At 40.3% G+C, this 26,863-nt stretch overlaps 1 protein-coding gene across 1 annotated transcript in view; it reads right to left on the bottom strand.

Moving 5' to 3' along the window:
• LOC135197799 (exocyst complex component 3-like) overlaps positions 1-26,863 on the bottom strand; it is a 161,024-nt gene that overhangs the window by 10,687 nt on the left and 123,474 nt on the right. Inside the window, exons 10-11 of the mRNA XM_064224928.1 lie at positions 11,998-12,127; positions 10,852-11,003 (exon numbers count right to left, since the gene is read on the bottom strand). Coding sequence (XP_064080998.1) covers positions 10,852-11,003; positions 11,998-12,127 — 282 coding nt within the window. The remainder of the gene's footprint in view (positions 1-10,851; positions 11,004-11,997; positions 12,128-26,863) is intronic.

Here is a 26,863-nt window from a genome sequence, read left to right as displayed (position 1 = left end):
CAATCGAAGTGGGAAGTTTTCCGTAGATGGTGTAAGGCGAAGAAGCTGTCCTCCTCCGATACCTCTGAGACAAAATCGCTGATTTTGTTTGTTACGAGAAGAATCTCATCTGGCAGTGTCAACCATTAAAGGTTATAGGAGCATGTTATCAGCTGTGTTCAGGAATAGGGGCCTGAACATAGAGAATGACCAAGATCTGCATGACTTAATTAGATCATTTGAAACTACAAAATTAAGAACTTCTCTCACCCCTAGTTGGAATCTGGATGTGGTTCTCAAATATCTTATGTCGGAGAGATTCGAACCTCCCGATAAAGCTACTTTCCGGGACTTAACTAGAAAATGTATTTTCTTAATAGCTCTCGCCACTGCAAAAAGAGTGAGTGAGCTGCAAGCGCTTGACTCGAGAGTGGGTTTTAAGAAGGATTCGGCTGTATTGTCCTTTAAGCCTTTATTTTTAGCTAAAAATGAAAACCCCTCGAGACCTTGGCCTAAGACTTTCGAAGTAAAAGGGGCTTTCTCAATTAGTTGGGAATGAAATGGAAAGAACATTATCCCGCCCGTGAGAACTTTGAAGTTTTACCTGCAGAAGAAGAAGCAGTTGCAGGGTTGCAATCAAAGTTTATGGAGTGCGGTTAAAGACCCTAAAAGAGCGATGTCAAAAAATGCCTTAGCACTTTTTGTTAGAAACATTATAACTGAAGCCCACATGAGTTGTGATAGTGAAGCATATAAGACCTTAAGGGTAAAAGCACACGAAGTACGTGCAGTGGCTACATCATTGTCGTTCAACAAGAACATGTCAATGAAGAACATCTTAGCGGCCACGTATTGGAGATGTAACTCAGTGTTCGCCTCACATTACTTGAAAGATGTGAGGGTAACATATGAGAGATGCTTCTCTCTAGGACCTTATGTATCAGTGGATACAGTGCTGGGGAAAGGAGAGAAGACTGATCCTTAATATTAATTTTTGTACTTATATTTTATATAGTGTGATTTTAAAATAGTTGGTGTTGAGTTTTTAGGTTGTTTGAAAGGTGTTTGGGGATAACGCCTTTCAATCATATATACTAATCCACGGTTAGGATCGGGTGCTCGGGATCAGTATTTTACTCCTTTATATGCCAAGAGGCATAGGTATATTGTCATTAAGTGAATAAGACTCCAGTGTCAATTGCCATTAGGTTCTGTTGAGTAAGTGGATAAGACCCCATTGACAGTCCTTTCAAGAGTTCTCAGCCATAGGGCACACCCTCGCTGAAGCTTTTGAGGCGAAGCAGACTTCTAAGCACAAGCTATGAAATCTTCCGCCTAAACAGGTAGGAACTAGAGTATTGTTAATTAACTTGTATTACCTACAACATATGTTGTTTACCTATCAGGTCAGTAATTAGCTGTCTCTTGCCCTCCGCCAAAGGTGCCAATCAGCTAAGTATATATCTGACAGGGAAGTTGAATGTATGAAAATGATATTGTTATTGTACAATAAAGTTTCATACATACTTACCTGGCAGATATATACGATTGTATGGCCCACCCAGCCTCCCCTCAGGAGACAGGTGGAAGAGAAAATCTGGCTCAAAATGGTAATAGTTCCTATTCCTGCCACCCAGCGGCAGGCGGCGGGATCACCTGACCTACCTGTAGTGTGTGCCGCGAAATTTGAATTTCTGTCGGGGACGACGGAGTCTATAGCTAAGTATATATCTGCCAGGTAAGTATGTATGAAACTTTATTGTACAATAACAATATTTTTTATATGAAAATATTTCAAAATTGATAAAAGCTACAACCATGGGTTGTTTTTAGTTGTATTGTGCATGAAATTGCGCACATTTCCATATATAAAACTTTATATAATGGCTAATTTTAAAATGGTGCACACATTACCACAATCACATGTATGATTTTTTTCGGAAGAGTTACCACGCGGACATAAGGAAAAAGTTTTTTCATAAATTCACCATAAATCGAAATATTGTGCTAGAGACTTCCAATTAGTTGCAAAATTAAGGTAAACGATTGAATATTACTAAAACATAAGAGTTTTAGCTTAAAATTGCGTTTTTCGACCATTTCGGTAGAGTCAAAGTTGACCGAAGGTTGAAATTTTGGCACTTATCGTTATTTATATGAAAATATCTCAAAACTGTTAAAAGCTACAATCATGAGTATTTTTTTGTTGTATTCTACATAAAAATGTGCACATTTTCGTATATAATACTCCATGTAACGGCTAATTTAAAATGGTACAAAAATTATGTCAAAGTGACGAAATAATTTCCGAGATGTGTCACAGATACTTTTTATTGCGGCACGAAAGAAATTCACGCTTGCGCGCCTGTGTAACGATTGTAAACAAAACAACACCTTGATCCGTGAACTCCCAGCATCCCCCAAGGTGCGTGATTCAAGAGTTTTCGGCTGGTAGGCCTAAAATGATATTGTTATAATACAATAAAGTTTCATACATACTTACCTGGCAGATATATACTTAGCTATAGACTCCGTCGTCCCTGACAGAAATGAGAATTTCGCGGCACACGCTACAGGTAGGTAGGCAGGTGATCTACCGTCCCACCGCTGGGTGGCAGGAATAGGAACCATTACCTTCTAGAACCAGATTTTCTCTCTTCCACCTGTCTCCTGCGGGGAGGCTGGGAGGGCCATCAATCGTATATATCTGCCAGGTAATTATGTATTATAACAATATCATTTTCATACATTCAACTTACCTGTCAGATATATACTTAGCTGATTGACACCCTTTGGTGGAGGGAAAGAGACAGCTAATTACTGATTAGACAGGTAAACAACTTACATTGTAGGTATTTATAGACCTTGGTTCCTCTCTGTCTAGACGAAGGGTTGACTTCCTAGCCATTGCATAAGAGTCTGCTTCGTCTCAAGAACCTTAGCAAGAGAGTGATCTGTGGCCAAGAGTTCTTGTGGGTCTGCCGATGGGGTCTTATCCACTTACTCGGCAGAGCCTTACTGGCATTTGTCAATGGGTGCTAATCCACTTATATGACAATATACCTATGCCTATTGGCATAATTAAGGAGCACAACACCGATCCCGATCACCTGATCCTAAAACGAGGGTTATCGCTTAATTTGAAAAGTTATCCCCAAACTCCTTTCAAAAACCCCAATAAAAATCACTAAGTTAAACTACAAATTAACTCACTAGTTAAGGATCAGTGTCGGCTCCCTATCCCAGCAACGTATCCGCAGACACATATAATCAAGAGAGAATGATCTCTCGTAGGTTAAAATGGCATCCTTCGTGTAATGGGAGGTCAACCCAAAGTTGCATCTCCCATACGTGACAGCTCATATGTCCTTTAGGACATATTGTAATGGAACAAACAAGAATTCATAAAAGCTCGCACTCCATGTGCTTTTAATACTCAGCTGTTTGAAGGAATCATCAAGCCACTCTTGAAGTGCTTTAGAGATCATACTTGATTCAAAGACGACCAGGGCTTTCCTTGAAATGGATCTCTTCTGGATGAAGCCTGGAGCCTGGCTGGTGCTTCGAGGCTGGTAGGCGCCTGGATGGCACCTAGCGCCTGGCTGGCGTCTCGCGCTTGGCAGGCGCCTCGCACTTGGAAGGCGCCTCGCGCCTGGCCAGAGCCTCACGCCTGGAAGGCTCTTCGTGTCTGGCTCCTGGTTTGCTCTTATTAGTGCCTGGAGCCTGACTGGTTCCTCCACTTGCTGGAGCTTCAAGCTTGGTAGAGTCTCGAGGCTGTCTGGCGATGTCCATATCGGACACTCTATCTGTCCGATTTGTTCGCCTCTAGCGCATGTGCGCTAGGTTGGAGGCCCGCTCTTTCTCCGCATCAGACAATGACAGTGTTCCTTGGAACTGTCTGCCTCTGGCGTTCTTTCACCTGTTTTGGCATTTGGCACCTGGTTGGCACTACATTGTCCGAAAGTGCTGAACATCCCCAATAGTTTATCAGGAGACTAGGAGAAGGGTGGAAGAAATTCTTCCACTTTGAGCTTTTGGCCTCTCCGGCAAGGGGAGATGACTGTAGTCAGCTACATCCAGCAGAAGATAGGATATCTAACAGTACAGGAGATAAAAGTCTTCCTCCAAGGAGGATCCTTCTTGAGTACTTCCGTTGCTAACAAGATCTCTTCTTACATGTTGATGAGGTTTCTCGTTGCAGAATGTTCCCTATCCTTGCCTGAAGGAAGGTAAGGAGCCTGGAAGTTGAAGGAGACTCCGAGCTGAAATTGGGAGAACTCCTGATTTCTAGCTCTTTATAGTATCCCTCTGAACACTTTCTGGGAAGCATTTCGAGCCCTCATCGCATCTCAAAGACTCTTTAGGCAAACATATAAACCATTTCTTCTTGTGTAGATGAAAACGTAAGCACCCTGCCTGGACAACGAAACCTCTATCTGAAAGCGTTGAGTCAGGAATAGAGGGTTTTAGTTCTTTTGCCAGACATACTACGCTGGCAAGAATCCATTGCTGAGTCTCCATAGAATCTGATTCGAGATTCCAATGCACAAAAATTCACTTGTCTTCTTGGTCGTTTAGGACCAAGAGAAACAAAGAATTCCCTCATAAAAATTTCTCGAAGTCTGATGAGGAGCAGTTCCATCTTGACGGAACACAGAATCTGAGGCCAAAAATAGGATCCCATTCAAAGTAAATGATATCCTACTCTTGTCATATAGAGGTATCGTATAAGATCCCAAAGATCTTAATTCTCTGCTATCTCTAATTCTCCTTGTAGAGACAGAGTATAGCCTTTTACTGTGTTCATTGATAGCAGAAAAATAAAAAGGTGATTCTTCCCCCTGAAAGGGAAGAAAGACCGCTATGTGGTTCACAGAGGTATCGGAAGAGGACAGTTTCCCCATTCCATCTAGCACGATCTGCAGCAATTCTATGCCTTTTGCATGACTCTCATCCTTTACCTTGAAGAATCCTCTCATTCATGTTTACTTCTGGTCAGTCTGCACCAGACCGACTCAGAGTGGAGAGGTTTTTTAGGTCTATTTATAATAGATTCTGATAGAATATCCAGACTCTCTTGGAAAAACCTTCCGAAACATGCTGAGAGAAGAACGTGACCTCTGTGAATCCAACCTTTCTAAGGCCAAAATGAGGCATTCATCCTCTCTTCCTTTGACGCCCATTTATCTTAATATCTGTTAAGAATTTATAACTAGGGGAAAAAAGACTAAAGTTTATTCCCCTTTTTTAAATTAAAGATGGCGTATATTGCTACCTCTCTTGATTCGAGGAAAAGGAAGCAGTCTATAGGAAGCCTGTTCGTCTTCTACCTTGCGAAGAGATCTATGAAGAAGACTTTCCGCAGGTTCTCACAACTCTTTCCAATAAATGTTAGACATACGTTAACAGTTATTATCGTCGATCGAGAAGGTTCTCACGGACATGCAAAATCTTGCATCGAACCTCTTAAGGATGGTTACGTTCCGTGTCTGTTTTCCAAATAGGTTCTCTTTTGTTAACGCGAACAGGGGCGAAAAAAGAGATTCTCGATGCTCTTTGCGATATGAGAGTCGTGGAATTGGCCTAAGTGATTAAAATAAATCATTTCATCGTTCCTTGTAAGCGACCCCTTTCCGATTAAATGGGTAACGAAATCAGGAACGAATCTTGCTGTTACCGAGCCTGCTGTCCGAGAGCTACTGGACTCTTAGGTTAATAACTCGCTAAAAACGAGAAAATATCTTGGATGGTGCTTCTGGCGCATTGCGCCAGGCTGGCGCTTCTGGTGCTTCCTTCTAATTCTTTTTAGGTTATGTGCCAGAACATCTGTGCCTTTATGGTACCCGACATCCTTTCACATGTTAACCCTCTTACGCCGACTGGACGTATTTTATGTCGACATTTTTTGTCTCCCGTGTGCCTACTGGACGTATTTTACGTCGACTTACAAAAGTTTTTTTTTAAATTCACGGAAAAATACTTATAGGCCTACCAGCCTAAAACTTTTGAATCACGCGCCTTGGGGGATGCTGGGAGTTCACGGATCAAGGTGTTATTTTGTTTACAATCGTTACGCATTTCCTTCTTGCCGCACTAAAATGTATCTGTGACACATCTTGGAAATTATTTTGTCACTTTGACATAATTTTTGTACCATTGTAAATTAGCCGTTACATGAGAAGTATTATATATGAAAATGTGCGCATTTGTATGTAGAATACAACAATAAAATACTCATGATTGTAGCTTTTATCAGTTTTGAGATATTTTCATATAAATAACGATAATTGCCAAAATTTCAACCTTCGGTCAACTTTGACTCTACCGAAATGGTCAAAAAACGCAATTGTAAGCTAAAAACGCTTATATTCTAGTAATATTCAAGCATTTACCTTCATTTTGCAACAAATTGGAAGTCTCTAGCACAATACTTCGATTTATGGTGAATTTATGAAAAAAATAACATTTTCTTTACGTCCGCGCAGTAACTCTTCCGAAAAAATCATACGTGCAATTGTGGTAATGTTTGCACCATTTTAAATTAGCCGTTACATAAAGTTTTATATATGAAAATGTGCGCAATTTCATTTAGAATACAACCAAAAATAATTGAAGGTTGTAGCTTTTCTCATTTTGGAAATATTTGCATATAAATCACGATATAGAAAAAAAACCACGTTCGGTCAACTTTAACTCTACCGAAATGGTCGAAAAACGCAATTGTAAGCTAAAACTCTTAAATCTATTAATATTCAGTCATTTATCTTCATCTTGAAACAAATTCGAAGTCTCTAGCAAAATATTTAGATTTATGGTGAATTTAAAAAAAAAATCTTTCCTTCTCTCCGCGCGCGGATTCTCCGCCACAAATCTCCGAAATGCGTACGTACCATTCTCGGAATATTTGCTCCATTTCATATTAGGCATTTCATAGAGTTTTATATATGAAAATGTGCGCAATTTCATTTAGAATAAAACAAAAAATATTTGAAGGTTGTAGCTTTTCTTATTTCCGAAATAATTGCATATAAAAAAATATATATAAAAAAATTCAACATTCAGTCAACTTTAACTCGTCAGATATGGTCGAAAACTGCAATTGTAAGCTAATACTCTTATATTATAGTAATATTCAATCATTTGTCTTCATTTTGAAAGAAATTGGAAGTCTCTAGGACAATATTTAGATTTATGGTGAATTTTTGAAAAAACTATTTGTTTACGTCCGCGCGTTACGAATTCATGCATTATTTTGTGATAATATTTTATCTGTGTTGCTTTTATCGTTTTACAATGTGTTATATACCAAAATGATCGCAATTTAGTGTACATTACAACGAAAAAAAGTAACTTGTTACCTTTAACCGTTTTGTGCACAGCGCAATTTAAATACAATTAATATGAAATTTCGTTTTTGCGCTATCATATATCGCATTAATTATATATGATAATGATAATGTTTTTCATTTCTGATGGTTGCATACTAAACTTCAGCCAATGACAAAAAAAGGAGCCAAAAATGAACTCTTAATCTTGAAAACTAAGCGCGCTGTGATTTTTTGAAAAAAATATTTTTTCCGCTTCCGCGCTCACTCTGAAACACCTCCGGCACACGGGAGACAATTTTTTTTTTTACCGCTTCGGCGTAAGAGGGTTAATTCCGTTCTTAGTAGGAAAAAACTTTTATATACGTAGTATAGTCCATTCTGGGAAACAACTTCTGCCACGAAGAGAATGTTTCCCATCCGACTCATCCATCTTCTCCTGAGCAATATCCGATTCTAAAAAGGTTGTGTGCGTTTCTCAAAAGGATGAGAGAATTATATTATATCGTGCTCTGCCGTATTAGAATCCTTTATAATAATACTGTCCGACAAATTTGGTAAACAGCATTAATCTAGAAACCTTTGTAAGGATACTAGGAAATCTGTAGTTAACCTCGGTATGTGCATAAGACTTGACCATACCGTAGTCTTAAAGTGAATTCTCTACTACATCCATCTTCTCACTAAGCATGTACTCTAATAAGCCATGCTTTCGTAAGCATGAGAGCATTATATAATATAGTGTTCTGCTGCGTTAGAATCCTTTAATAATGTTACCTACAGTAAACAGCATTGAAAGGTTGTAATAAGGTTGTAATATCTTTCTTATTGAAAGCGGCTTAGCAAAAGGCAGACAATATTTTATTTATGTTTGCTTAACTATCCCCTCAATCCGAGGCTAAGACCGCGATTGTAGGGGAGAGATACGGTATAGTTATTCCATCCCGCAGGAGAGAGAGATGTAACCGACCGCTCATGACCGAGAACTAGATGGTACTGCGTTGGTCTAAGCGATAGCAGTCTCCGTTAGCCGTCTGGCCTTACTCTTCCAGAGTTGCCAGCTACTCCATTCAATAAAGGAATCTAATAAAATTATTATCGAACTTCAGGAAGTTCTTATTAATGCATATTTAAGCAAAACAAGACTTCGAAAAATCTAGAAGCTAAGTAGGTGTTGTCTTAACAATCCCTTTAAGCTTAGTCCTTCCTAGGAAAGTCCTGGAAGGATACTGGTAATTGAGTTGCACAGCAAATAAGTAACTACGGTATGTGCTTATGATTTGACCATATCGTATTCTCATACAGCAGATACTCTACTACCTTCTTTCCCTGCCGAGGCAGATAGAGAAAGGAAAATTTTTTTACTATCTTCGTTCTTTTCGTTAATAGAACGATAGAAAGAGTATATATATCTCCTTAAGGAAGGAAGTTAATCCAGGAACTCTTTAAATCTTCATGATTTCCTCATAAATCTCGGAAGAGACAGAATTCCTGTTCATCTCTAGGGTTTACGGAAGGAAGTAGATATTTCCTATCCGCCATCATACCCAAACGTCGATGAGATTCTTATTAAGAAAAACTCCCAAAGCTCTTGACTCTTCATAACGAGGGAAGAGCATGAATGAAGGAGAGAGTCCGCATTGAGAGGAACTGTCTAATACAGGAGTCTTCTGAATAATGAAAAAGAGCTTCTCTTAGTATCAGAATCCTTCTGACAAAAGCGACGGCCGCCTGTGCGACATCTTGCACCTTTGCCAGGGGAAAGTTGCTCAAGTTAAAAACTCAAAGAGGAGCCTCGCGACTGACCTCTCTCTCATAAAAAGATTTGGAATATTCTGGCACCTGGCACCTGGCTCCTTGCGCCTGGATAGTTCCGCGAGCCTGGAATGTTCCGCACGCTAGAAAGGAGACTTGCTCCTGGAACGTTCCGCTTGCGTGGGAGGTCCCGTGCGCCCTGATAGTTCCGAGCGCCTACTAGGCTCCTTTTAGAAGGAGCCTCTTGCCCGGAAACGTTCAATGGAAGGATCCTTCTGATTGCCACTCTACTATAAGGCTCCTCGCTCTAGCCGTCTGTTTTCTCTTTGAAGGCGCCTTGCGCCAAGAAAAATTTTCTGGAACGAGGCTCGCGTTTGGCTGTAGGAATGCGGCTCGCGCTAGTCTGTTGGAACGCGGCTCGCTGCTGGCTGTTGGAATGTGGCTCGTGCTTGCTTGCTGGAACGCGGCTTCCTGGCTGGCTCTTCGCTTGTAGTCCAATTGGCGTTCAGTGTTCTCTTAGTTTTCAGAGAACGCGCTAGATCGTCCGAACTCCAAACATGTACATTCTTCGTCTTTTCGGATGTAAGATGAAGAAACGGAAGAAGAGACGCACTTTTTAAAGGATGCGTTTCCAATGGCTATCCTTGGCAGTCTGGGACGTTCTACAGATCCTGCCGAGGGGACGCCTGATCGGTGGAGATTCTCCATAACCTCCGTAAGGCTTTCGACATTCCTTCTCCTCTGGGCCAGGGAGCTTGGAAGCGGTCTAGACCTGGGAGCGAAACAGAGCCGATCAGAACGCACCCTCCACTGCACTGGGAACACTAAATTCACTTCTTACCTTATAAGAGCTCGCATTTTGAGCTACATCCATTTATCTTCAAATTTATGAATTTGTAGATTCTGTGGAGTAAGAAGGTGATGAGGATGCAAAAACTACTATTACTGTTAATACTCTAACTGCCCGTTAGCACGAGAGCTATTAAAGCTTCTAAAGGAAGCGTAAAAAGCTATATGCTTTTCTGACTTCCTAAAGTAGGAAGTTAGAGTTTTATATTTCCTCAATCAAGTGCTAACACTTATTACACATATTAATGAATAAATATTAATATTTCCCTTACTTGCAAACTATGTGAGTGTCTACCGAAAACTTCGGTAGTTACACATCATATATTCTTCGAAATTTTCGAAGTCAAATTCATTAAAAAGTTAATAAACGCGTATGCCAAACCAAAGACCCAGTACTTCCCTGCAAAAGACAGCCCAGAAGATCGATGGCGATGAAACACGAAAATCAAGTCAGGAAGTACCGCAAACGTATGTTTACAATACGACGACAGAGAAAATCTGGTTCTAGAAGGTAATGGTTCTTATTCCTGCCACCCAGCGGCGGGACGGTAGATCACCTGACCTACCTACCTGTAGCGTGTGCCGCGAAATTCGAATTTCTGTCGGGGACGACGGAGTCTAAGCCAAGTATATATCTGACAGGTAAGTTGAATGTATGAAAACTATTTTTCCGCGAATTTTTAAAAAAACTTTTGTATGTCGACGTAAAATACGTCCAGTCGGCACCCGAGAGACAAAAAATGTTGACGTAAAATACGTCCAGTCGGCGTTTAAGGGTTAATGATTCATTTTTCTTAAATTGCCTAAACTTAAAGTTTGCCCAGTCTGGGGATGTGCATGATATATATTTAGCTTGTCCATTAAGGGTTAAAACATTTGCAACTGAATGAAAACCAACAAATTCCTGGTTTATCATAGGTAACTGATGGCATAAATATCTTACCTGCGCAATAACCTGTGGAGCTCCAAACCTAAGAATTCAACATCCGAAACCTTGATTACTTCAGCTAATCCTTTCATGACCTCACAAGGTGAATCAAACTTAACTAAGTCTGGTGCAACTTGTTCAAATACATTGGAAAGTTTTGCTGTCTCCTGTAACATAAACATTGAATCAGTAAATTAGTATACTGCATACAGTAATTTTTTCTTAGTATGCCCTATTTATAGAATTTGTATCATTTATGTGGAATTTGCTATGCAAAGATTTCCCTTTAGAGTAAAATGACTTTAGAATACTTCCAGGCTTTGAAACATAAATGTTTAATTTACCTCCTCTACTAATATACCATGGTGATAAAAAGAAATTAATATTTATTGAAGAAATATATTTCTTGACATCTACTAAAAATCACAAATATTTCCATCTTTACAAAACTTTAGTACCATTCCAAACAGTTGCTGGCCACATTCAGCAGCTGCGGCACTGACCAAGAGTAATATTACAAGGTAGTTTAACTAATCAATAAGTCACATTACTAAACTCAAGGCTGGCCTAAAAGATGTACACTACTATTATGAGAGGTGAACACTAGAAAAGACAAAATTCTGAAAGTTGAACAATTAGGTGAGAAAAGACCAAATGAAAGTTAAACAGAACATAAAAACTTGAAGTGGAGAGGACACGGTGAAATTATGCTTACAGCATGTTGTGAATACAAGGCTACCTACAACATGCAAAAAGATTTTAAATGAACTTCAGGTATTTAAACATTTTAAATGTATTTACTGTACCAACTTTCAAAGAACCTATGAGTGACAAAAGTTTTATATACTAAATTACTTTGTCTATAAAAGAATGTTTCAAGACTAACCCCATGAAACAAATGAGAATAACAGTTTTAGATATACTTACTAAAAATTACTTTGTTTAAAAAAAAAAAAAAAAAAAAAAAGTCTCAAGACTAACCCCATGAAACAAGTGAGGATAAAGTGCCTTTCACATTGAGGAACCATTTCACTTCTTAGGTAAATAGCACTACAAACAGGTCAGTATTTTAGTTTAAATAAAATTAAACGGGTTATGTTGACATTTATATGATTCCGTGTTAACCTTCAATATTAGAATAAAACACACAATTTGACTTACAACAATTATCCGCTCGGCAACCATTTTTCTATCTTCCTGGGTTTTGAGGTTGAGTCTTTTCTGCAGAATTGCTGTAGTGTATCGCACAGCTACAGTATTCAGTGAGAGCTGTACTACATGATCAAAGTTCCTGAAAAATCAATATTTGACTTATGATGTATCACTCGGAAGAAGAAAGACCAGTATTTAATAAACTAGCAAAATGTAACTCATACATATTGCCTTGTAACAATGCCATTATAGCTCACCAGCAGAAAATCACATTCACAATGCCTGCATTGTAATGCAAATTAGTTATTGCCTAGAGAAAAGAGCATGAATGAAAATGTGGGACAAAATTACCTAATGTACATGTACTACAGGCAGTCCCCCGGTTACGACTGAGATTCTGTTCTTGAGACGCGTTGTAAGCAGACAATCGTCATAAGCCGGAACATCATAAAAAATCCTAAGAAAACTTTATTTTTAATGCTTTGGGTGCATTAAAAACTATGTAAACTGCATTCTTATAGCATTTTTCATCAAAAAAACTTCAATATTGATTAATTTGCATTTTTGGTGTAATATATTTCTTCTGCCAGATCAGCGTTGTAGGGCGGCGTAACCCTGGAAATAATTTCTGATGAATATAATTGAAAAGCACCTTAACCTCGGAATGTCATAAGCCAAACCCGTCATAACCCGGGGACTGCCTGTATTTTCATTCTTGATTTTATTGGCAATAACACCATTAAACTCCCTGGTCATTGGAACAGATTAACTTGGTCCATAAGAAAAATGCATAGGAAGACATTCTAAGCCAGCTAATAAAACATGCCAAAAATTACTGCAGGTGATCCAATGAAAGGAGAGAAACTTTTGTGCCTTAATTCACAAGATGGTAATTTCACTTGCCAGTTAGAAAATAACTTATTATCAATTACAGTACTGTATATATTGTAATGTTAATCAAACACAGACAAGCTTACTCATTCACTTTTCCCAAAGATCTTTTCCTAAACATTCATATTTTCTCAGAGATTTTTTTCCTAGACAAACATGAGCTGACAAACTTGGTCAATATCAATACTTGTGTATTGATGTTATCCAAGTTTTATGAAGATAGCTACATCAACTAGTTTTAGTTACCAAATACGTACACAAATGCCTACTAATCACTTAGTTCTCACCATAATTCCAAACTTCTAATGATGAAATTGCGAGCAAAGTCATTTATCCTGTAAGATTTCAGTGTCTCCCCATCACATCTAATGCTAAGGTCACACATTCACGTATCAACGCACGTACGCCCACGCATGAGCGGAAATTGGTAGTTGGCAACAGCTTACGTCAGTAAACCGTAAAATGTAGCATAAAACATACGTAAAATTGTAGACGTACGGTGACGGGTCGTCTGGGCTCTAAGCTCCGCCCACTAGGGCGCCGTAGCCCGCTCCAATTTTGAAATACGTATTCAAAACAAGTCGTGGGTGGTCACGCCAAATGTCACCTGACGTAGCTCCAGGCATTGCACGTGGGACCCATGGTGACTACTGCAGGGTAGGCGCTAGGGTCCCCTACAGTGTTTGCTGTCGTCGTTTTCTTTCCGCCGCGAAGTATGTGGGCCTCCTAATTGCGCTGTAGCCTACGGGGAAACCGATTTGCACATTTACAACCCTGTACGACATGGTAACGCTGTAGCGTGGTATAAAAGATCAGGTCGGCGCCCTCAGGTAAAAAAAAAAAAAAAAAAAAAAAAAAACAACCACCCTCAGGTCAGCTGTTGTTTCCGTCTCCCGAGACCAGCAGTCTCCTCCAAGTACTCTCCACAATGCCCTTCAAGATGCAGAACCTCCTAAAACGACCAAGGAAGGGACCATCAACATCACATTTTCTTGCAGGACCTTCTTTCGGCCCAGAGAAGACTCCTGCAGACACTCAGGTCGAGGAAATGTCATCTTCCACCTACAGGAGTTGGAGTTGGATGAGATACAGTGATGACAGCGACACGGAAGACGACTGACGGACAGGGAGAAGTGGATATTGAACATATTCTACTTCTTCAAGCCCCACATCGTCCGTCAGAAGAAGCCCAAGATGTTGGGACTGCCAATGGTATGTATATTATAATGTCTGACTTAATTTTTTTTTATTTGTTGAAAATACACAATATTTTACAGTAGGCAGTCCCCGGGTTACGACGGTGGCGGCTTACGACGTTCCGAGGTTACGACGCTTGTCAATAGACGTTGTTTCCAGGGTTACAACGCATGTTCCAGGGTTACGAGGCCTACAACGCTCATCTGGGAGATGAAATATGACACCAAAAATGCAAAATAATCAATATTTGAAGGTTTTTTTGATGAAAAATGCCATATGAATGCAGTTTACATAGTTTTCAATGCACCCAAAGCATTAAAAGTAAGGTTTTCTTAGGATTTTTGATGATGTTCTGGCTTATGATGCGTCTCAAGAACGGTACCCCCGTCGTAACCCGGGGACCGCCTGTATATGCAAAATTCTACCAAAGTGAATTTACAACCTGGATTTTCAGAATGCAATATTTTTACATTCTCTCGTACATGGTCCATCACTTTACAGTCTGCACTGTTTACAGGCCGGCCATTTTGTACCCTACAGCCCCACAATGGTGAGCGTGGTAACGACGTGAAGTTGACATACATAGAACATTACACTATCGGCATAAGTTCCAGGTAGATGTCCGATCTTGCTTTCTTTGCGCGTAAATTTGCGGCGCAATTTACAGTGCTGGCTTTACATCCGTTAACCTGTGTCCTGTTTACCAGCTGTTCAAGGTCATTTCACGGCGATGATGCCCACGATCCACATACGTGGGCATACGCCGTCGTGATACGTGAATGTTTGACCCCAGCATAATTGTATATTGAGGGAAAATCTAGCTTAAAAACTGATGATGATCATAAAATCAATGATGTATGAACTATTATAACTACAAATAATTATAGACTAGTTATGTCAAATCTTATTTATACAATATATAACCTAAAATTCATAAAAAATATATCTTGCTTTATGTATTATCGTAAATATATCTTGCTTTATGTATTATCGTAAGTCAAGAACTGTTACTTTCTAGAGAGTTTACCTTAAAGCAACCAAATCTTTAGGTGCTTTACATCATTTCCTCCTCCTTATCAACCGGAAGTGCTAGGATTACTAATGCTGGTCCACAATGTTTTCCATGAATATGAAAGGTGGAAATTCAAGGAAGGTCAAATTAAATAAGTTTGGAGCTTCGCAAAATAAAATAACCAAAATAAATTGTGATTCGTAATTCTTAAGTACGTACACATAAGACTTTCCTAACTGGTGTTCATTTTTTATTATGACTTATATTTCAGATTTATAGAGAGCTTCATAAAAGTTAACTTTCTCCACATCAATGCAAAATCCAAAAATACTGGTTTACTGAATTCTTCTTCCCTACTAAATAATCAGACAGTATTGCCAATTATTATTAGGCAATCTCTGGTAATTGGTGGGGGTTCCGTTCTCGGCAGGGTGCTGATAAACAAAAACCGCCATTAACTGAAACTCGCCGATTTATGGCGCTTATGGCGCCAAGTTTCAGTTAATGGCACCTCTGTTAGGTGTGTTATGGCGTCATAACTATTATTGGCACCTTATGGCACCAATAATTGAAACTTGACACGTTATGGCACCATAAATCGCCGATTTTATGGTGCTAGACAAGCACCATAAAACCGGACGGCTATCAACCAAGACTGCTGATAACCAGGGAATACCTGTATAACAGGCAGTCCCCAGTTATCAGCAGATTCAGTTAATGGCAATCTGGTTTTATGATACACATCAAGCGCCATAAATATGTTATTGTTATAATACAATTAAGTTTGTTCATACTTACCTGGCAGATATATATATAGCTGTATTCTCCGAAGTCCGACAGAATTTCAAAATTCGCGGCACACGCAGTGGGCGGCCAGGTGGTAGTACCCATTCCCGCCGCTGGGAGGCGGATATCAGGAACTATTCCCATTTTCTATTCATATTTTATCAGTGCCACTGTCTCCTGAGGGGAGGTGGGTGGGCACTTTAATTATATATATCTGCCAGGTAAGTATGAACAAACTTAATTGTATTATAACAATAACATTTTGTTCATGAAACTTACCTGACAGATATATATATAGCTGAATCCCACCTTCGGATGGTGGGAAGAGACAGAATAGGATTTTTTGGGAAACTAAATTAGTAGATGATATACATCTTGGTTCCTCACCTGTTAGCATAGCCGACTTCGTGATTACTGTCACCAAAGTCTGCTTCTGCGTACTAGAGTTGCCAGCGAGGTAGAGACCTGTAATGCTGGTGCGCTCTAGATGATCTGTCAACGGGGGCGTGACCACAATGTGACTAGACATATGACCATACTTCTGAGGGCAACGAAGCTAAAACCACCACCTGACCTAACCTATCAAAGTTAGTTCCATAACTTCTAGGCTAAAGAAAAGGAACGCGCCTCAAGCGACCAACCCTTCAAAGTTAAAAGCACACCTATCCCTTTTCTATAGGATAGGATTCGTGTTGCGCTTGCTGCCCCCAATAATATATCTACGGATATGTATGGTCCTAGCGGACTTACAGATCTCAAATGTCGTCTTCACATCCCGTCGGGAGTGTGAAGCGAACACAGAGTTGCTTCGCTAAAGCGTGGCACTCAGGATGTTACTGAGTGTCATGCTTGTTGAAATGCTTCCGAGGCCGCGCCCTCACCTCTTGAGCATTCATATTAAGAAAAAATCTCAAATCTTTATGCAAACATAATGAATGGGAGACTTCTTAAAAGAACTCCTTGACTATAATGCCAGGGTGTTCTTGGACATGAACCAGTCTGGTCTTTTACGGAACACCGCAGATTGTCCGTTGACCTCGACTTTCTATAGTTTTATCAAGATAAAACTTGAGAGACCCGACAGGGCACAGGACTCTCTAATGCCCTTGCCCAATAATTTGTGCCATACCCTTGGTCTCCAAGCCTTCGGGTCAAGGGTTAGACAGGTTTTTCGTTCTTATCAAGAACGGAAGGCTTAGAGGACAGACCGCATTATGTCCTTTAAAGCTAAAAAAACCATCTGATGATGGCTAAAAGCTCCCTAACCCTCTTTGCCGTGGCTAGAGCGGTTAGAATGTTAGCCTTTCTGGTCATCGTTGTATTAAGTTCGCAGAAAGGATAGGTTCGAAATGCTTTTGGCATCAGAAACTCAGACTACGTCTAAGTTCCATGCCGGAACCTGCGATCCAGAGAATTTCAAGATCTCCCCAGACCTCAAAGATCGTGAAGCTTTGTTTGTTTGACAGAACCGAATCTCTGAGCCTAGAGGCCGTCAACAACATATTTGCATATTCTACAATAGTTAGGACTTCTATCTTATCTCATACTTCATACGGAAAGATAGAACCATAAAGAAATTCACAGAGGTCGAGTTGGAGGAACAGTCATTTCCCTTCACTATCTCCAGAAACGGCCCGCACCGATTGAACACTGAAAATAGGCAGCACTGCTTTGCCTTGGCCAAGAGACTGCCATAATCTTGAAGATCTTATCGCTTCTCGATAGTCTGAACGCCTTCAGACTCCGAGAGGAGAGATATTAGAAACTTCACTAAGTGACGATGTTAGATTACACCGATTCTCTCGGGAAGGGTCTTTGGACAATTCTCTGAATTACCTGACCTCTGTGAATCCAACCTCTTAGAGGCCAACATGTGGTGACTAAAGCTAATCCTCTAGGATCATGAATAAGGGAACAACTTAAGAGGAAGCTCCTTCGTCTTCAACATTACGAAAAACTTAACGAAAGGACGCCCTCAGTCTCTCCTCACTTTCGACATACTTCTAAGTGAGGATTACTCAGACGTCAGTAGTTGTTGCCTTCGATCGAGAAGACCCGCACGGACGTGCACTAGTTTAACGAACCTCTTGAGGATCGTTACGTTCCGTGCCCAAGCCCATAACCAATTCTCTCTTCTTGAGCTATGAGAGAGCTGAGAAATTATCCGAGATGATTTGGGCCACTCGATCCAAACTCACCCTTCGAGGAACTGGAGAGCCGACCAATTTGGCTTCCAATTCTTTCAGACAATGTGCCAGAACATCTGTTCCTCTGTTCGGATGTCTGGCACCCTCTCGCTATCACCCGAGGTGATCCTCAAGCCGTTGAGAGAAAATTAGAATCATTACAAGATCTTTGATGTTATTCCAATTTCTTCGTGAGGAAAAATTGTAGAGGTCTGAATTGCTGTTTATTCAGGGAAAACAAGCTTCTCCAGCGAGGAAATGGTCCCCAGCAAACTCATCCATTCCCTCACTCAGCCTGCTTCCTTCCCTAAATAAGGCTGCGCTTTGCATAAGCAGGAGAGCATTATTATAGTGCTATGCCGCGGTAGATTCGTACAGAATTCTGTTACCGTGCGGTAAACCCGCACCGAACAAGTATAAGAGATATCTTGTTGAAATTTTCTAAGTAAACGGAAGGCATGTTCATTCATGATTACTAGAAATTTCCTCAACCCGAGGCTAAAATCCATGATTGTAGGGCAGAGAGAGGTAACAAACCGCGCATGACACCGAGCTAGCCGGTACTGCGTAGATCACAGTAACAGCAGCCTTGTTCATCGTCTCGCACTATCTGCCTGAGTTGCCAGCTACTCCTTTTACGAAGGGATAGGTATGAATTATCGAGCAAAAGGAAACTCTCAAGCAGGCATATTTAAACGAAACAAAATTCGCTAAATACAGAATCTGAGTTGGTGTTGTCGTAACAATACCTGAATAGTTATTCTTACTCCGAAAACTCTTGGAAGGTTGAAGGGAGTGTCAAATAAATACATTAGAACAACAGTTCTTTCGGCTTCTATCCGCAGAGGTAAATACGATATGCGTATATGACTTGACCCATGCGTTAGCAAAATGACGCAAAGATAAACTACGTAAGTATTGTAGTAATTTGAACATCGAATTCTCTACTACATCTTTCCTCGACGAGGAAGAGAGAAAGAAAGGAAAACGACTGTCCACGTTCTAATGAATGAGACTTTTTAAAAGAACTCCTTGACTCTTTGCCAAGACTCTTTGCCAAGAAAAGGGAGTAATATTCGAATAGAGATCATCAAGAGAGAACCGAGGATCGAAAAGGACCGTTCAATGTTCTTATGATATTGGACATAAGACTTCCTGGATCTAGTCTACAAGTCTTTTTCTTACTCCCCGGATGAGCCTCTGAAAATGAATGAGAGCTCTTCCGGAATTTGTTAATGAGTTTATCCGCTTAAACGATAAAAACGTTAAAATCTATGTCAATGAGAACTACCCCATTTATGAGGGGTCCCCCACTTAAATGACAAAACGTTTAGTATCTTGACCATGGGGAAAACGTCCTTACTTGACAAAACTATTAGCACTTTGCTAATAGGGGAAAACCCTTTAACCTGACCGAAAGTCACCCAGGAATCCGAGTATATAATCTTCCCGATTCTCAGAGAAATCGATGAAGAGGAAAGAGGGATCGAAGAAAAAATTCGGGTATGTCTCTCCGCTAACTCCGAATCCTTTTTTAAAAATTTCTGTAAAGGAATGTCCTGAGGAGAGTCCTGAAAAAACCTCCTCTTGACGAGCGTTTAGAAAGCGTCAAGCGTCCTAATAAACGTCCTGAACAGCAAATAAGACGCCTTCTAAAAGTCTTTTCTCTCGCAAAGCGTCCTGCCTAGCTTCCACCGAAGCGTCCTGGCGAATGTTCACAAAAGCGTCCTCATAAGCGTCCTGCCGAGCGTCCTCAAAAGCGTCCTGCAGCGTCCTCTGCTGAGCGTCCTCAAAAAACGTCCTGCTTAGCTACGAGCGTGTCTGAGCAGAGAACACCAAGTCTTCTGAACGACGTTTCAGAGAGGAACTCGTTGAGCGCCCTGATGCATGCAAGGCCCGCCAAGAGGCGTCCTGGCGAGCGACCTTGCCAACATCTCAATGTTATGACGAACCGCGTTTTGCGTATGACGTTGAATATTTTCAAGGGACGTCCTCATGCGAGTCTCCATGGAGAGCCGCAAGCCGCTCCTGAAGTGTGTGAACACTAAGGAAGACTTATGGCTTTCGTCTTCAAGACGGGCCTTAAAGACCTTCAAACCTTCTTACAAAGACAGTGGCCGCCTGTGCGACAACTTGCGTCTTAGTAATGCAAAAGAACATCTCCAGAAACGCACTCAGCAAAGGAACGCCGAGCGTCCGAAAGACACCCTCGCAAGGTGCTTGCCGAGCGTCCTGGAGAATGTCTCTACTTATAGGACGTCGAATACCTCCAAAAGCTTCCTCACTTCTAAATTGCCCTTCTTATGCCGAACCAGAGACATAAGTTGTTTGACTGTGCAAAGCAGCTTGCCGGACGTCAAACTTATCAGCTTGCTTTTTCGAAGTAAAGCGAACGTTACATAACGTATACGGAGCGCCATGAGGAGAGGAGACGAATACTGAGTTGCTCCTCCAAAAGGTGGAATCTAGAATGTCCTTGATTACCAAATTCTTTTGGAATGCTAGCGAGGTTGAAACAGCTCTAACTTCTTGAGCGTTCACTCGCAGGAGGCTCAAATCACTCTTCTGGCAAGATGAATGAGCCTCCTTAATAATGTATAAACGAGCGTTCACTCGCAGGAGGTTCAAATCACTCTTCTGGTAAGATGAATGAGCCTCCTTAATAATGTATAAACGAGCGTTCACTCGCAGGAGGCTCAAATCACTCTTCTGGAAAGATGAATGAGCCTCCTTAATATGTCCCTTAGGAAAAGAGCCAGCGCATTCTTCGAAAAGGGTAAATGTGGTCTCTTTACTGTTTCATCCTCTCGTGACGAGAGAGAGGACGTGAAGCGTCCTCTTCTCTAAAGCTTCTTTAGGAGGCGCGAGTCCTTCCGAGAGCTCCAACCCCTGTGTGGGGAGGACGCCTCGGAGGACGAGAAGCAATCCTTCAAGATTCGTGCACGTGCTCGATCTTCGGCAGCCTGGGAAGCGACAACAGGACCTGCCGAAAGGAAGCCAGATCAGCATGAAAAACCCGTAACCCTCCTTCGGCTTTTGACATGCCCTCTCCCTGAGTCCTGGGAGTCCGACAGAGGTCTAGGCCTAGAGGCGTTATGGGGCCGATCTGACGTTCCCTCCTGACGAGAGAGAGGACGTGAAGCTCCTCTTCTCTAAAGCTTCTTAGAGGGCGCGAGTCCTTCCGAGAGCTCCAACCCTTGCGCGGGGAGGACGCCTCGGAGGACGAGAAGCAATCCTTCAAGATCGTGCACGTGCACGATCTTTAGCAGCCTGGGAAGCGTCAACAGGTTCTGCCGAAGGGACGCCAGATCGGTGGGGAGCCCCCGTAACCCTCTTGCGGCTTTCGACATGCCCTCTCCCTGAGTCCTGGGAGTCCGACAGAGGTCCAGGCCTAGAGGCATTATGGGGCCGATCTGACGCCCCCTCCACAACACAAGGGGCACAACACTTCACAACACTGATTGGAGAGCGAGCACTTTAGTCTAAGATTACTTGATGTAATCCTCTAGCAGACACTTCTTCTAGGCCGTAAGCCCAATACCACAGGGTTAGGCAAAATAAAATCTACAGGAGGTTAGAAGGTTCATTATTTCTAACTTCTGTTTACTGTGGAGGAAAACTCCTGATTCTAACCCGCTCTAAAATGCGTACATGAATCCTACTTCTTCCGTAATCAGTCACACATTACACTAATTACATTGAACTTATGCAAAGAAAACATGTAAACGTCATATATACTAAGCGAGTGTCTACCGAAAGTTCCGGTAGCCTCACCTTACCCCATGCAGACAACAAAGTCTGAAACTAGGCTAACTAGCTTCAGACATCAAATGCAATGAAAAAATTTACGATAGCGTATGCCTAGCCACAAATCCCAGTCAATAATCGAAAGAATAATTAGGATACTTAAGCGGCTAATGAAGTTTCAAAATCCTAGGCGGAGGTCTGTAAACAGTTGTTTACCGACCGGCGACAGAAAAAATATGAATAGAAAATGGGAATAGTTCCTGATATCCGCCTCCCAGCGGCGGGAATGGGTACTACCACCTGGCCGCCCACTGCGTGTGCCGCGAATTTTGAAATTCTGTCGGACTTCGGAGAATACAGCTATATATATATCTGTCAGGTAAGTTTCATGAACAAATCAGCAATTTATGGCACCAAAACACACTGAGTTCCAGCTATCAGCGCCTTATTGGCAACTGAGTTATGGTGCCATAACCAAGGAATAAGAGCAAACTGCATTCCCTTTGGAGAAGCCTACTTCCTCATCCAAAGCATGAACTTCACAGACCCATTTCACTGTAGCTAAGGAAACCAGAAAAGAGGTCTTTCTAGTTAGGTCTTGTAATGATATAAAATGCATGTGCTTGAAAGAAAGACCAGACAACATTCTAAAACTACTCCTAAGTTCCATGAGACGACAGAAACCTCCTGTCTGGAGGTGTCAAAAGACTTAATTAGATCTGACAAATCTGGATTAGTCGACAAATCCATTCCCCTGTGGTGGAAGACAGAACTCAACATGGCTCTATAACCCTTAATTGTGGAGGTGGACAGGCTTCTAGATGTTCTTAAATACAGTGTTCCCCCTTATTCACGGGGATGCGTACCAGACCCCTCCCCTCACAAATAGCTAGAATCCACAAATAGTTGAAACTGATTATATATATCAGTTTAGTAAGAGTTATTTTATTTTTATTTTCTGTGTTGGTGAAATGTGGTCGACGTTCAATGTACGGGAAACGTGTTTAATCTTAGAAAATGGCTTGATGTATGTAAGTTGTACTGTGACATCATAGAAGACAAGATAGCAGCAGCATGTGGTGGAAAGGTAAACAATAACAAAGCGTGCAGTAGAGGACACATGGATTTTGTGTTTGGTATGGTAGTAGAGAGCTCTCTGTCTTGTAGGAGTTTGTAGGTTGTAAGTCACGTTGTGGTGTTGTTTAAAGTCTTAAGCTGGAGTATACTGGGACTGAAGAATGAGAACAGGTGGGTAGTTTGCACATTTGTGTCACAAAGGAAAGATTAGGCTAGGAAAATATTCAAACTGAAAGGGAGATGAGATGGAGAAGGGATTGTCCGACATTTAGCGGGGTACAAGAAGAGTTCAAAGGATGGAGAGGACAAGTCGAAGATTGGCCACTGGTGTGTGAAGAAGTGAAATATCTGGGGATACAGATAAGAATGAGCTTAAAAGGGAACTTTTGGGTACACAGGGTTCAAAGATAATCGTATCTAACTAGATGAAGTTTGTCTAAGACACACTAATGGAGAATTACAGTAAAATTAAAAACTATTTTAAAATAGGAGGAGAATCAAGTGAAAAGATGAGAGACTTTTTAATTAGGTACAAAAAGGCAGAATCAGAGTGTAACAGAGCAATGGGAAAAAAGTATGCTTGAAGGAGAAGCTAAGGGTTTTCATGTACTGGAACAAGCAAATCTCATAGAAAATAAAAAAAACAAATGGTATTAGCTGCTTGTGGTCAAGGAAAGTTAGAATATAAAACAGTGTAAAAATACTAATGACCAGAATATTTGAGGAATTAGGGGATACAGAGGTATTGGGGAAAATGGAACCGAGGTAGGGGTGGAAGAAATCCTATAAACAAAGAAGGGAAAGTAACGTGTAATATGCAAATCGAAATGGCATTGGGCTAGGGCTTGTCCTCAGAATGTTCAAATTAGGAAGAAAATAGAAACAGAACAAGAAGAAGAAAATAAGCAGAAAAAAGAAACTGGGCCTGAAAAAGTTTATGTAGGAAAAGTTTGTAAAATAGAGGAAGAGCCTTGGGAAGTGGATGTAAATCGACAGTTTGAAGGGAATTATCTCTAACACACATTGTCATGGGTTTGAGTCATGAAGAGTTGAGAATGGAAGATACGAGGACAGAGTCTTATAAAGTATTTAATTTTGGCGAGTCATCTTATAAGTCAAAAAGAGTAATGGATACACCAGTGATATTGAAAAAAGGAAGTTTTATTTGAAGACAGAAATTCTGTGGGGTGATATGCTGTGGCTAATAAGTAAGAAAACCATGAGCAAAATGGGTATGACCATAAATTTGAAAGAAAATTGTGTTTTAATAGAATTATTATGGGAAATGAAGGTTAAGTTAAGAGAAGACAAACAGGGCCATTTAAGATTACCAATAAGAAGGAGGAAGGTAGAAGAAGAATTATTACTGGAGGGTTGGAAGGGAAAGAGTTTGAGGGAAATTAAAGGTACAATGATGAAATTACAGCTACATTTTGGTCACAGAAGTGGAGATAAAATATGGAAGCTAAAAGAGGAGGCACGATGGAGTGACTGTTTGATAGAGAAAGAAAAGGAGGAAATAAAAAAAGTTACTAACGGACTTGATTGGAAATTGTGATGTATGTAAAGAGATACGAAAGAAACCCAGCTAAACGAGTAGTAGGATTTTCTTAGGGTAAAACTTTTAATGAAGTTGTAGCAATGGATGTGGGAGAGATAGAAGAGAGAAAGTTCTTGGTAATGGTAAATATGGCAATGAGGTATTGTCAGGCTTTTTGGATAAAAGAAAAGAAACCAGAAACCATAATAAAGACACTTTTTGATGGTTGGTTTGCTATAATTGGGGCACAATAAAAAAAATTGTCAGACAATGGGGAGAATTTCAAAACAAAAAAGTAAGGAAGATGGCAGAAAGATGGAATATTAAAGTATTAGCCACAGCATCGGAATCTCCACAGAACAACAGATGTGAAAAGACCATAGGCATAATCAAGGAAAGTTTAAGAAAGATGATGGAAGATGAGGAAGCAAATTGGTCCATAGCAATAAGATGGGTAGTGAGTGCTAGGAACTGCTTAATAAATAATGGAGGTTTCTCTCCTAACCAATTAGTATTTGGAAAAAACCCTTCCTTGCTTAATCTAATGGGAGAAGAGAGTTCAAGTCCTGCAAGCAGAGAGAAAGGTATGGAAGAGATTATGGTGAGGGACACCTGAATGTGATGCATAAGGCCAGGGAATTGTTTATAAAAAATGAGTCATGAAATATAATAATAAGAATTGCCTTAAATAGAAATGTCAATGAGTCATGAAATATATTAAGAACTGCCTTAAATAAAAACGTCAGAGAACATAAATTTGAAGAAGCAGTAGTGGGAGATAAGGTATTCTACAAGAGAGAAAATGAAAATGAATGGAGAGGATATGCTCAGGTAGTGGGAGTATCAGGGAAAACAGTAGTACTTAAATGGGGATTCTTTAAGAAAAGTAGCTAGGATTCAAAGACTATCAACAGAGACAGAAAAGATATCTAAAATAGATAAATCACATGTGAAAGGTAGATCCTATGGTCCAAATGAAGGGAACATAGATAGGCAGGAAGGAGGAGATAATAGTGGGTAGGAGAATGAATGCAGACACAGAAGAGGCACTAGAAAGAGATGTGGTAGAGGAAACACTGGAAGATTATGAGGAAAGTGAATTAACAGAAGAGATACCCAAATTCAAAAAGGGAAATAGAGTTTGAGGTGTAAACAATGATACAGGGCAAGTGGAAGAATGGACTATATTAAGTTTTGCAGGAAAAAGATCAAACAAATCTTGGGCTGATTCGTACAATGTACAAGACTCGCAGTCAGGTGACAAGGGATGGGCTAACTTAAGGGACAATAGTCATGTAGAAAAAATTGAAGATGAAGAAGAGGTGTTGCTAGGATTTGAAAAAATAAAAGTGTAACTGAAGCTAAAGAAAAAGAACTACAGAGTTGGAGAGAAAACAAGGTCTATGAGGTGGTACATGATGTTGGACAAAAAAGCTATACCTACAAAATGGACAATAACTGAAAAGGTAAAAGAGGGGGGGGAAGGATATATAAAGCAAGATCGGTAGGTAGAAGTTTTGAAGAAGAGATGGGCTGAACGGGAAAAAGATGCTCCTACGTGCAATGCTGAAATTTTAAAATTTTGTTTGACAAAAATAAAACTGAAAGATTGGAATTGTTATACATTGGATGTCAAAACTACATATTTACAAGTTGACAAAATACAAAGAAAAGTATATTTAAAGCCACCTAAGGAATGTGGTTGGAGTGGATTGTGGAAGTTGAAGGAAACTGTATGGGCTCAAGGATGCAGCAAAAGCATGGTATTGTAAGGTGGTAAAAGTAGTGAAGGAGCTTAAAATGCATGAGATGTAGACTGAAACCTAACATTCTTTTGGAAAAAACGACAATAAATTGAATGGTATTTAGTGTACACATGTAGATGATTTTTGCTACGGAGGAACTGAAGGATTTTTAAAGGAAACCATTGGGAAATCGAAAGGGAAATTGCAAGTATTTGTACAAGAAAGTAAAAGACTTAAGTATTTACGGGTAATAGTAGAGGAGAAGAATAGAATTTGTATTAATCAGTTGCAGTACATAAATTAATAAATTCTATAAGAGAACCAAAAGCTAGAAGATTTACAGGTAATACAGTGTTAGGATAGAAGGAGTTAACAGAGTGTATAGATCAGTGGTAGGACAGTTAAATTTGGTATCACTACATACCATGCCAGAAATATACAATGTTAGTGAATTAAGTAAAGCCGTTAAAGAAGGAATGACTCAAGATATGAAGAAGCTTATTAAAATTGTGAGAAAAACTAAGAACATAATGGGAAAAGTTACAATAAGTGAGATGGAAGAAGAAAACATTATTGGGAAGCCTATGAGATGTTTCATTTGGGAATATAGAAGATGGCCATACTCAATTGGGTTATGTTATATCCTTGGCAAAGAAGTCCCATATGGTGGAAATCCAGAAAATCCTGAAGTGTA

The sequence above is a fragment of the Macrobrachium nipponense genome, chromosome 23 (genome assembly GCF_015104395.2).
Source record: "Macrobrachium nipponense isolate FS-2020 chromosome 23, ASM1510439v2, whole genome shotgun sequence".
Classification (NCBI taxonomy): Eukaryota; Metazoa; Arthropoda; class Malacostraca; order Decapoda; family Palaemonidae; genus Macrobrachium; species Macrobrachium nipponense.
Note: the sequence above shows the minus strand (reverse complement) of the source record. Positions and strands in the feature narration are given on the sequence as shown.